The 14,178-nt window shown below is 26.3% G+C and overlaps 1 protein-coding gene across 1 annotated transcript; it reads left to right on the top strand.

Annotated features, from left to right (window-relative positions):
* Nucleotides 1-8,200, top strand: LOC100160623 (ribonuclease 3). Its single transcript, XM_003247865.4, has 2 exons — nucleotides 1-417; nucleotides 4,015-8,200. The coding sequence occupies exon 2, from the start codon at nucleotides 4,099-4,101 to the stop codon at nucleotides 7,918-7,920; it is 3,822 nt and encodes a 1,273-aa protein (XP_003247913.1). The 5' UTR covers nucleotides 1-417; nucleotides 4,015-4,098; the 3' UTR covers nucleotides 7,921-8,200.
* Nucleotides 8,201-14,178: the final 5,978 nt, after the last annotated feature.

Below are 14,178 nucleotides of genomic sequence, written 5' to 3'. Positions count from 1 at the left end.
CATTTTTTGTATTATTTTACGATACCGCAAAATACTATCAAATATCAAATATCGAGATCCGATGGGTTCGTCCTGGCCTTTGGAGATACGATTAAATTAATTTGTTTATTTATTCATTAATTATCTTTATATTAATTTATTGCTGCTATCGAATATTCGAGTGCACCTGCCTCTAGGTGGAAGCTCGCATCTTTATAACTGATATCGCCATTCTGTGTGGCGATTAAGCGATTTACGATCTCATGTTTAGCAAGTATAATTTCTATTGTCATTTGTCATTTCTCGACATTTGATTTCAACATTAATATTGTTCGTCAACAAGTTTTTGTCATTGAGAATTATCTACAACCATACGGGATGGATTCAATTACGTTTCTAATGTACAAAATACATCAATTTCGGAAGAAGATGGCGAGTGTAAGTATTTTCACAAACAATGATTCGCGTGTACAGAGTTATCCATGAGGATTTACCAATTTGAACTGGTGTATAGGGTAATACATATTCCAATACTCCACCGTTTTAAATTAGTAATTCTCCATGATGTAAAGTGTATATTTACTAACTCTTAATATGATTAGTTTTAATCAAGGTTAGGTATTATATTATTATAATATACACTATGTTAAACGTAGATTTGGATATTAGTATGTGACTATATTAAATTGTATGAAATACCTATACATTTTATTGATGTACTTATTTCTAATGTCAAATACTATTTAGGTTTTATCTGATCTGAGCTAATAAAAAGTTCATATAACTCCTCGCCATTATAAAATATATTTTATATTGTTGTAATAGTGGTTCACATCTTGAATATGCAATCTAAATTTATGGATTTTTGACCCAGGCTAATTAAATTTCAAAATTAAAATGAAATATTTATGGAATTATATATTGTAGGTAAATAAATACCAGTAGGTAAATATTATCAAATAAGAAATTCAATTCAAAAATTCTGATAAATTGTTAGTAATGATTTAAAACATTTACAGTAGGAATGAAGTATTTCATATTTTTATCAACGTTTAATTATTTTATATTAGGCATTGTTATAGATTTTTCAAATGTACATTGTTACATTAATTTTAATGTTGATTAATAATTAGTGATTATATTATTTAGCCATTTGGCAACTAGAGTTCATGTAATATTAAAAATAATCAAACTATAAAATAAATTGTTTAATTTATTACTATCATCATTGCTCTCTTTAGGAATAGTAAAAATGACTTGATTGATTTCAATATCTTAATTTCTAGAAACATTATTGCCAATTTGATATTGATTAAAAAAAATACCAATTTACTTGCAATTTACCTAATTAATTATTATAATAAATAATAATAATACATTTCAATAAATTAACAAAATCATACAATTTTACTTACAAAAATACTAAAATCTAGAAAATTTATTTTCCTTTCAAATCAATTTTTTTAATACCACTTATTTATCACAATAATCTGATAAATAGATAAGAAATAAAATAATTCTATTATTTTAAATACAGTTTAATTTGATTTTTTTTAATTTCCAGCAAAGATTTTTGCATGTTTTACCATATACTTACATACATAAATGGAAACAAATTTTAATAAATGTTATTCTATGTGTCCAAAATGTGTTAAATTTATTCAGTTTTTTTTTTTTTATTTATATTATTAATTTATGACTTAATATGTATTATATTTTATTAGTTATTTGAAAGTCAGTATTTAGGAATTATCTGGTTATGCTACAACTTTTTCCAGTTATTTTAAAATTTAAATAGATTAAGTTTTGAAGTTTAAAGTTACTTTTTCATCTATAAAATAACATTGTAAAGTAAAATACTCTTTTAAGAAAAACACTGAACTTAAGTTATAATGTGTTTAGTTTTTTTTTTTATAATTTTTACTGTATAAGCACAATATAATAAAGCACTAACTATAATTGAAAATTGTAAAATGAACTTATAATAATTTAAATTCTATTTGAAAAAATAATATATCATAGGTAGTAAAATAAAAAAAGAGTTTAGGTACCTAACTATTAAAAAATAACATAAAAAGTGTATTATTAGCAAACATGATTTACCTACCTATATTTTATAAATATACTTCACAAACAAAATTTTAACAGTGTAATCATATTTTCTAAGAGCACTTCTATTATAAATTAAATTTATTTTTTTTGTTATAGCCTTATTTCTATGCCTAGGTTATTATTAAGGTTATAAATATATACCTAGTATATAATATTTTGAATTTGTACAATTTTTTTTATTTATTGTTCCTAATTAATGTGTTATATAACTGTTATTTATAAGTATTAAAACAATACTTTGGTTTTTTGCCCTGTTTTGGTGAGTCCAGTATCCAAAACTATGAAATGTCTGTGGCAATATGAATCATTAATCAATTATTAATCAAAATATATTATTATTATCAATATTGTCAGCTTCGTATTATCTCTTTACAATATTTGTCTTATGGCCGATTTCACTTGGAATCTGTCAAAACTATACATTTTTAAATAGATTAATTGTTACTTCAATATAATGACATTATGTAATATATTATTTGCAAGTCATTTATAACAATTTTGTGTGAAATTAAGTTGTACTATAATATAAATTATGATGAATATTTAATTTTTAAAGACAAGCAAATTTGTATAAATTATCTGCAAATATTATATTCAATTAATCAAAAAATAAAACTATTTAATTAATATTTCGATTAATATAGGTTCTGTGCATTCACACAATGAACATCTGAGTACTAAAACAAATCATGCTAGAACTATACTGTTATTTATAATTATTAATTAGGTAGTTAATATTACATATGGACACAAAATGATAAATTGAGAAAACGTATTGTATTATTTTATCATCTATAGTGTATGTTACTTTATCCTGTCTCCATCTTACAAGTCCGTAACATAGTTTTGTTAGTTTAAAAATTTGAGTGATTCGGACTATTATAAAACTTGATGGTAAAAACATTATCTGTATTAGTATGTTAGTTTTTTCTGTGATAGTTTAATTTTAAGAAGAAAGCAATAATCAAAGGATTTATTATATTTTTTACTTGGAATTACAGTTTTTTGTAAAAAGTAAATTGTTAGTAGGATGTCAAAGGGTTGAATACTAATAGTAATATACATTTTTATTTATAATTATTGTTCATATTACCCACATTGATCGAGCTGTCATTGCTTGTAGTATAAAAATCTCCCTACAATTCAAATTAATTCAATTCAAAAAAGTTAATTCAATTTAAGGCACTTTTTCTGCCCATTATTTCACTTTGTTAGTTATACATTCTCCATGTACAAAACAATTTTAAAAAAAATATTACTAAGAGGCGGTTTTTATTTTAAATTAAATGGTAAATGTTTTTTTTAAGTATTTCTTTGAAAAAAAAAAACAATGACAATACATTTTTTTATAACATTTATAGAATTTTATATGAACCCAAGTAATATTAAGATAGGCTTTAGAAACAATTTTGAAGTCATTTGAATATAATGATTTAAAGTTAATGTTTTTTTTTACTTATTTTCTGAATTTACAACTCAAAATAGAGGTTTTCGTTAAAAAATTTTGAGTTTATAATACCTAGTATTACACTTTTATAGTAAATAAAAAAACTATTTGAACATTTTTTAGCATTTTTGGTAACTAAAAATATTGATGTGATACAGGTTTCAACCGTCATTGAAATGTGTGTATTATTTCACTAATTTTTATCTCATATTTATGAAAAAAATGAATCATAATTTATTATGTATATTTTATGAAAAATTATGAACTACCTACCTACCCATAAAAAATATACATAAATTATCAAATATATTTTTTTGTTATTGCAATAAGTAATAATAATGAGTCATTAGTTATGGAATATTTTACTGTCAAATAATTTCATATCAGCATTGAATGAAAAATGTCAATTAAACACTAATTTTAATGCCTATAATTTTACAAATAATTTTAATTTATTATTATAAAACTTTTTTCAGGCTCCATTGTTATGAAGGACTGCAGTAAATTATTAGTATACTTTACATAGGAATACACCACCATCATATAATCATTTTTTAACAATGGAGGGTTCATATCAGCCATCATTTGATTACCAGCAAAACCAAGCAATGACTTACACTCAAAGTCTCTATAATGGATATGATATGCAGCAAGTAAAAAACATTGATACAAATAATTACTATAATAGCACACATGTAACTACTTCATTTCCTTATAATAATGTTAATGGACATTTCAATATGGGATACAATGTGATGCCTATTAATGTGCCGTATGTTAATGGATCTTTGATTCCATCAACAAGCTCCTTAACTACAAATTATAGCAATGGTAATTATGTACCTTCAACATTGTACTCATATAGTAATATGCCTCAACTTCAACAACCACATATAACTGGATATTTCAATAATGAATCATTACCCGGGGTAACAAAAAAAACATTTACTAATGGATATATACAATCTTCATCAAATAGCTTAAACTATAATGATAAATATACACCTAACATGCCTTTACATGTTAACCAACCAGACACTTATAAATCAGCTGTAAATAACAAACAATATCCATCTAACCAAGCATGTAATGATGAAAAAGAATCAAAAAAAAAAGATGAATGGTTTGATTTAACATCTAAGTTTTTGAATAATGGTGTAAAAAATACTAGTAGAAAACATTCATCAACATCAAACCATACTCAAAGTGTATCCAAACGTTCTCATCGTTCTTCATCTCCAAAATCTCGTAATATTAGTAAAGATAGAAATGTTAGAAGTATGAAAACAAATGAAGAAATGTCTAGTGAAATGTCTGAAATGAAAAAATTATCTAATATGTCTATTCAACAAATAATTGACTATGAAAAGAAAAAGTGGAGCAGATCAGCACCATCAGATATATATTATAAAAAACCTGATGATGATTCAGAAGTTACATTTGGAAATAAGATCGCACTAGATATATGTGATGAATTTGAAAACACCTTAGGAAAACGTGTTTCTAAAATGAATGAAAATAAACCAGTTCATTGTAAACCTCGTAAGGTTAATGTTAATGTTCGTAAACATGTATGTTCAGGTAATGGTTCTAGTACATCTGATGAAGACGAAGACGACGAAAAAGAAAATTCCACACTTAAAGAGCTGGATAGAAAATGTTCACATCCAGACAGACTTCACTCGGAATTATGGTATAATGAGTTTGGAGAAATGAATGATGGTCCAATGTGTAAATGTAGTGTTAAATCACAGAGATCTGGTATACGACATAATATATATGTTGGAGAAGGTCCCTTTGAACCTTGTTTACCAAATTCAAATAATAGTGACAAGTTATTTCATTATAGAATTACTATAACTCCGCCAACAAATTTTTTACTGAAGTGTCCTACAGTTATTGAATGTAACGAAAGTAAATATACTTTTGAAGGTTTCTCGTTACTATCACACTATCCTATTCCAATTTTACCTACATGTAAAGTTATTCGTTTCAACACTAATTATGCAATATTATACATTGAAGAAAAGATTCCGGATAATTTTATAGTGAAGGAGTTGCAATTATTTTATGATTATTTGTTTAAAGACATTTTGGAATTGGTTGATTTAGACTTGCATGGTATAGGTAATAAAAATGGATGTCCTCAATTTCATTTCATGCCTCGCTTTGTAAAAGACTTGTCTGATAATGGAAAAGAAGTGCTTTCTATGAATGAAGTTCTCAAATATCTTTTAAAGAGCAACAAATTACTTTTTGAAGAGAGCTCTTTGTCTGCTTTACAAGAAATGCCTATGAATGAATGGCAAAATATAGTAGATGAATATAAAGGCATGATAGTTACAAACCCTGGAACTAAACCATATTCAATACGAGTTGATCAGCTAGATAGAGATTCTGTAAATGAAGCTACTGAAAAAAATGTAAACGATGGTTATCCAGTTTTAGTACATTTTGGTATTCGACCACCTCAACTTAGTTATGCTGGTAATCCAGATTATCAAAAAGGCTGGCGTGATTATGTAAAATTTAGACATCTTCTAGCAAATATGCCCAAACCATCATTTGAAGATAAAAGAAAACTGGAAATCAAAGAAAGAGCTTTACAAGAAATGAGATCCCATAATAAAATGAAACGTGGAGTGACTGCTGCAGTTTCTAGTAAAGGATTTTTTAAAACTGGACTTATGTGTGATATTGTTCAGCATGCCATGCTTTTACCAGTACTTGTGTGCCATTTTAGATTCCACAAATCTTTAGAATACCTAGAAGATACTATAGAATATAAATTTAAGAACAAATATTTACTTCAGCTTGCATTAACTCATCCTTCATATAGAGAAAATTTTGGTACTAATCCTGATCATGCAAGAAATACTCTTACCAATTGTGGTATAAGACAACCTGAGTATGGAGATAGGCGTATTCATTATATGAACACAAGAAAAAGAGGTATAAATACATTAATTAATATAATGTCACGGTTTGGTAAGAAATCAGAAATGGAATCAAATATAATGCACAATGAGCGTTTAGAATTTTTGGGAGATGCTGTTGTTGAATTTGTGTCTTCTATTCATTTATTTAATATGTTTCCAGACATTGAAGAAGGAGGATTAGCCACGTTTCGAGCAGCTATTGTTCAAAATCAACATCTTGCTGTTTTGGCAAAGACTTTAAAGCTAGATGATTTTATGCTATATGCTCATGGCTCAGATTTATGTCATGATTCTGAGCTCAAGCATGCAATGGCTAATTGTTTTGAAGCTTTGATGGGTGCATTGTTTTTAGATGGAGGTATTGAAGTAGCTGATCGTGTGTTTGGCAAAACATTTTATAGGGATTCACCAGAATATCTCGATATTTGGGTAAACTACCCCAGACATCCTTTACAACAACAAGAACCTGAAGGCGATCGTAAATGGATTAAAAAATTACCATTACTTCAAAAACTAACAAACTTTGAAGACTCTATAGGTATAAAATTTACCCATATAAGATTATTAGCCAGAGCGTTTACTGATAGAAGTGTGGGTTTCACAAATTTAACTCTTGGTTCAAATCAACGACTTGAGTTTTTGGGGGATACTGTTCTGCAATTAATAGCTTCAGACTATTTGTACAAATATTTTCCAGAACATCACGAAGGTCACCTATCTCTCCTTCGTAGTTCTTTGGTAAACAATCGAACTCAATCTGTAGTATGTGACGATTTAGGTATGGTTAGTTATGCACTTTATGCAAATCCAAAAGCCGAATTAAAAACAAAAGATAGAGCTGATTTGTTAGAAGCATTTCTTGGAGCTTTATATATTGACAAAGGACTTACATTCTGTCAAGCATTCTGTAATGTATGTTTCTTTCCTCGTCTACATGATTTCATTCTGAAACAAGACTGGAATGACCCAAAATCTAAACTACAACAATGTTGTTTAACATTACGATCAGTAGACGGTGGTGAACCAGATATACCAGTATATAAAGTGATAGAATGTATGGGACCAACTAATGGTCGAAAATATACAGTAGCTGTCTACTTTAAAAGTGTGAGGTTGTCACAGGCGACTGGCCATAGTATACAACGAGCTGAAATGAATGCTGCCAATAGTGCGTTGGAAGTATCTAAAGATCTTTTTCCACAATTGGATCACCAAAGACGTGCTATATCAAGAAGCTTACGTCATCAGTGTTCAGATGGTCAAGCAAACATTGATGACATAATTAAGTTATTGGAATCTAATTCAACTAAAAATGAATCGAACATGAGTGATTTGGATTTGGCTAAAAGAAAACTCCATAGAAAATTATTAGCGGTATTGTGTGCTAATAAAAATTCTATTGATAATTATTCAGAACCAGATAAAAAAAAGAGAAAGAAATAAGACAATTAGGTATTATTTTTCTCAAATATTTTTTATGCCTAAACGTGAAGGGATGATTATTTTTGAAATTAATTTAAATGGATAATAAAACTTTACTGTATTGGCAAGTGAATTATTAAAGGCTGTACATTTATTATACATTAATATGATTTACTTTCTGTTAGTATTTGGTGTAACAGAATTATCTTTTTTAAATTGTATTCAAATGTTTTACTGTAGTCCAACCAGATTATTTTTATGTCAATGAACTTCATTAATTTAAAAATAGTTAATCATTAAATGAATGAACTAGATATTATGATAATAGGTGCAAGTTTTTGAATGTGCCTTCTGTACTGATAATAGACTGAATTAAAATTATTACCACAGTGCTAATAGTAAAAATAATTTAGTTAAGGTATGTAATACAATTTACACAATTGCTATTATTTAAGCTCTATATTATTAAATAAATATTATGTTTGATATTTATGATTTTATTTAATAAGTGCGACAAGGGTAAATAATAGTTTTTTTTAATTTATGAGTGATAAAAAAATGTATATTTAGAACTATTGTAACAATAAATAATTTAAAACTTTCATAATTCAATATAATACTAATATAGTAATATTATTCAAATTAATACAAGTTGTGGACTATAGTGTTGTTACGTATTATGGCTATTAGAAATTAATACTGCTCTATGTATTTTGTAATTTTTACTTTGTTTCCTACATACTATTGTAATAATTAATATTTTTGTAGCCTTAGTTTTATTTTATATGTTATATGATTGACTGAAATAATATTAGGATATTTTTGTGTGAATACTTTTTTTTATGTATTCAATTTAATAACAATTTATTTTATTAATATTAATATTTAACTGTTTACATTTTTCTTTATTATTCACTGTAGGCATATAAAAAACAAATTGAAAATATGTACCAATGTAATTGTTTTTTCTTGTTTTGTTACCTACTTTTAATAATAAGACAAAATGTATATATATATAAATAAGTGTTATTTTGTAAAAATTAAACTTATGTCCATGTATTTTGAAATTATTATTATTATTATTCCACTGAACTTATAAATAAAATAATTTACTTTATGCCATAATGTTCACCATATTTATTTTGTATTTTTTCATAATCATGTTATAAATTGTAATGCCTTATAGCATGTATCCTCAAACACCAGTACTATGTAATATTTATTATATTATATATTTTGTTTAAAAGGTAAAAAAATAAAATATTGTACCACTCAAAATATAACATACAAATGTTTTTGGGAATTTTTATTTTATGGAGGTGCTGGATGTGGGTGTCGCTGTTTTCATATAATTCCCCTTTATATGAGCTTAGTCTTTGCAGTTTGTACTTTTGAATGATTGAAGAGTTAAAATACATGCCAGTGACTTGTACTTAGTTGCTCTGATTTATTATTGATTGGTTCATTAAATCAATCATAAATATTGACTAAACTATTTTTTTTAATGAAATAAAAAAAATTTTATAATAGTACAAAAAACTTTTTACAAATTAATAAAATCAAATCACAGTGTTGGGACTGGGATATTTTTTTAATGAATGACCATCTATTAAAATAATATATATATTATATATCATAGGCTAATATTTATGTGCAATATTAGCTTTAGTAGGTAGTTTGGTTATTCTATTAGGCTATAGGTGTTGTTAAAATTTAATGGATATGTTTCATGTGATCTTTGTGTAGGAAAATGTATAATTATTATTTTCTTAACAAAAATATAGTGAATGTATTTTTACTTATAACCGAAACATAGGTAAATATTTGAAAAAAAATATCATTAGATATTTCTTGTAAAATAATAGATCACGTTTATTATTTTAGTTAGCAATTTTAATTGCAACAAACTTTTTACAAACTGTTGATTAAAATGCATAATAATATACAAACATGTTTTTAAAACAGGAAAAAATGTAGGAAAACAGGAATTGTTAAGTAAAATCGGGTTTTGACAAATTCGATTTTGTTTTTTGGTGTACCCTAAAACGAATAACCTTAGATATTTCACAGAACGTTTATATTATAATTTTCTTAACACCACAACATTTTCAAAATATTTTGACTCATTTTGAGCTGTTGACGGACATTTAAAATTTTTTTAGTTTTTTTTCTATAAATATCAAAAAAAATGTTATTTGTCGAGTCAAAAAGTGTAAATTTAATACAAAGCTCCTGATATATTGTTACAAATAGCAGTTGAAAAATATCGAAAATAAATAGGCACAATATTTTTATAAGCATTTAAAGTTTGATTTTTGACAACATTTATCAACATTAATTTGTATTTGAGTATTTATAAAATGTTCAACTTTTATAGGTATAAGGATGGACAATTTAAAACAAGATAGTAATTAAGTTATTCTGTAACCAAAAAATATCAAGTTATTTTTTTGTAAAAATTAAGACAACATTACATATTAAATAACCAAGAATAACGATTTTTGTTATTTTATTGTAATTAAAAAATATTATTTGTACTTGACATTTCTTAATTATATTATTACAGTGAAACAATTTAAAAATGTAGTTGGCCAGAGAACATCGAAAGCAAAAAATAAACTGTTAAATCTGGCCCCTATAAATAATATGATATGAAGCATGAACTGATAGTTCAATATTAGATTAGAATTTATATCTTCGTTTTACGATAAACATTAAGTATAACGATTTCAATAATTTTATTAATATAATAAAATAAAATAGAGAAAAATCCTAACATTTTAAATTTTTAATTTTTATAAAGTGATTTGGAATATAGCCACGGGCCAGTTAAAAATGGTACGCGGGCCGCCAGTTTTCCATCCCTGCCCTATAAGACAAAGGTTATACATTGGTCTATGGTTATACTGTCGACTCTCGATAATTCGAAGTTGGTTGGACTTATGAAACATTTCAAATTACAGAGAGCTCAAATTGCTGAGTGGTTCAAAAATTAAGAGAGCAGAAAAACTTTGGAATTTAAAATTATTGAATTATGAAAAAATTTCGTATCTACGATAATAATTTGATAGCTATCGTATAATAATAATAAGCTAAATTTATACACAATAGTAAGGTAAATTATTACCTATCAAGAAGATTATAAAAAATACCTACATTTTGATGAATATACCTCGAATTTCCGATCGTTACACTTTTAACTGTCATGTGTTTACAGCTGTTTTCCTTACAATTTTACTACAAATTACCAAGTGTACTTAAATAGTTAAATGCATGGTTTTTATTCGAATTAAGTACTGCGAGATTTTTAAGGGAACGAGTAATTACTTCTAATTACTAAAAATTTTTGTAAAACACTGTAGGTAACAGTGTAATACCCGTCAATATTGGTTCAGCCGTTTCGAAGATTAACTGGACAAAAAGACAGACACTTCAATTTTATTTATTTTTACAGATTACCTACATATTATATTAATATCTCCATCCTCAATACAGATAAGTATAATTTTATTCTTAGATCTAATTATCTAATGTTTAAAGTTACTATAAATATTAAATTTATAATTTCATAATATCTATAATTTATTAATATTAAGAGGACGCTACACCCGCATGTGTTGTCTGCGTCTTACAAATGTACAACATAGCAAAAACTGTTTTGCGCGGGAAAGAACCGAGAAGGCTGCAGCCTGCGATCATAACTAAGAAACGAGATTTTCACCACACAAAAAGGAGAACTTTGGGTGTACAACATTGTTTTTATTTTTTAGATATCATTTATATGAAAAAAAGTTTTTCAAGTTTGAAAAACACAAACAATAATGGTTTTTGAAACAGTAAGAATTTTTTTCATATAAGAGATCAAAAAATAAAAACAACGTTGCTTAGCCAAATTTCTCCTTTTTTTGTGGTGAAAATTACATATTTAATTTTGATTTAACTCCATGGCTCCGTGATGTTTTTTTTTAGAAAGTAAATATTTAGTTCAAAATTGTCTTAATTATAATTCAGTAGCATGGGCGTAGTTTGGTATAATTATCTGTGGGGGCTATATAAGACTAGAAAATAATAAAAACAATTAAAACTATAATTTCGGATAAAATGTAAAAATGAAAGTAAACACCATGAGGGAGATACAAAAATTTCCGTGGGGGCTGTAGCCGCGGCATAGCCCCCATGCATACTTCGCCTATGTTCAGTAGGCATCGAAGGTAAATACCGTAGGTAAATCAAGCAACCGAGTAAAAAATTATAATTCATTATAGCTTATAGGTATTAACGTATTACACTATTACCTATTACTTATTAGTATTATTATTTATTACGTATGTTTATTTATTTTTATTTATATTAGTTTGATTTTAGTAATAAATTATAGTTATTAAGACAATTTTTAAAAAAATACCTATTTACATTCTAGAAAAATAAAAGAATCTAGAAAAAAAATTACAAGGAAATAAACGTCAAGTAAATTGTAAAAAACCACATGATAAAAAACGTCAAAAGTATAATTCGTACCCCTGAAAGAATAGTGACACAAATCAAAATGCTGGGAAATCGACTTTCATTATGTAATTTAGTCATTATAATTTATAAATAGGATTTTATATTAATTTTTCTTTTTTCAATCTTATATATATTATTCTTCATATTGTATAGTTTACTTGTATATTAAGCTTAAAATAATAATTTAAATACCATTTCACCTATGTTTTATTGTAAATCTGATTTCAGTTTGACTTTATTGTGTCATTGTGTCATTATTTCTGCTAGGAAAAAAAATATTTTATAAGATGTACGGCCACACAAAATATTTATTTTTAGCAGAAATAATGACACAAGTAAAAAAATACTAGATTTACTTTAATTATTATTTTAAGTATTCTAAAATATAAAGGATGAAATTCTGCAAATTTTGATGGTAATAACTTGAAAAAAGTATTTTTGAGTTGTGTCACTATTCTTTCAGGGGTGCGAATTATGTATTTTACATAAAAATCACAAATATCAATTTGAGGCAATCATCAAAATATCAAAAATATAAATACCTATATACTCTGTTTAACAAAACAATACATAGCGCTTTTGCGCATAACAACTGATGCCCATTGCCTGTAGCCCGTAGGATATATATCTATAAGGCTTGGAAGCCTCGGATTAAAATGCTCTAAAAATATAAAAGAATACATTATTTTATGACCTAAAAACTCGAAAATATGCGCTAAAAATATCAAAATTTCATTTTCAAAAAATACATTTAACATATAAAATTGTGTAAGTACGTTTATAAAAATAATAAAATTAAATTTGAAAAATTGCATTTGTATTACTGCACTGTACTAGTACTACTGCACTACAACAGTACTACACTCTAATACTCTATAAGTACTCCAATAAAATGTGTATGCAACTAAATTGGCTAATTTGTTGGTGTGAAATATATAGATAAATTTCAGCCTTTTCTAATTTAAAACCAGATTACCTAGTGTTATGTACCTAGGTAGTTTAAAATTAAAATTATTTATATTACGTAGCGTAGTATTGATTAAATATATTTAAATATTTAATCAATGGTAGTAGGTACATAGGCGCAAATAGCGTTTGAGATTTGGGGGCTAATAGGGCTAATAGGGCCTTACTTTAATAATATTGAATAACCTTAAAACAAAATTTAGGAAATGTTTGGGAGGGTTATGGACATTTTTGAGGGGGCTTAGCCTCTAAAGCCCCCCTATTTGCGCCTATGAGTAGGTACCTACTTGGCTACTTTGTTTATACTTCAATGAAGTCAATTTTTTAGTCATATAACGGGAAGTCGGGAAATAAGGCAAAAATGCATTAAAAACCAATGTTGTGTTATAACATGGAGATTGGAGAACTTAGCACATATTTCATATTTGTAGCTTGGGAAGCAGCGTGAACATTCCTAAAAAAAGATGCTTATGCATTGTGATTTTTAATCCGAGTTCTCCCCCCTATAGTAATAAGTAATAGATATGTAGCTAAATGCTATATAAATGTTCTAAAATTCGGTATGTCTTTTTCAATCTGATAATATTTCCCCACTAAAATAATCTTTTATTTAAAAATTACATATATCAGTTTCAAGTCAATTATTCAAATATCAAAAATATAAATAAATAGATAATATAATAATAATATACATAATTATACGTGGCTAAATTAACTTTTGAGAGGACCTCGCACCCGCATAATGGTTAACTTCGTCTTATGTGCTTACGACTTTTGGCATACCAAATTTGTCAGTTTCGATATTAG

This window comes from Acyrthosiphon pisum, chromosome X (assembly GCF_005508785.2).
Source record: "Acyrthosiphon pisum isolate AL4f chromosome X, pea_aphid_22Mar2018_4r6ur, whole genome shotgun sequence".
In the NCBI taxonomy this organism is placed as follows: Eukaryota; Metazoa; Arthropoda; class Insecta; order Hemiptera; family Aphididae; genus Acyrthosiphon; species Acyrthosiphon pisum.
This window is presented reverse-complemented; position numbering and strand designations above follow the sequence as displayed.

Coding starts and splice junctions, on each gene's coding strand:
- LOC100160623 (XM_003247865.4), top strand. CDS start 4,099: ATGGAGGGTTCATATCAGCCATCATTTGATTACCAGCAAAACCAAGCA.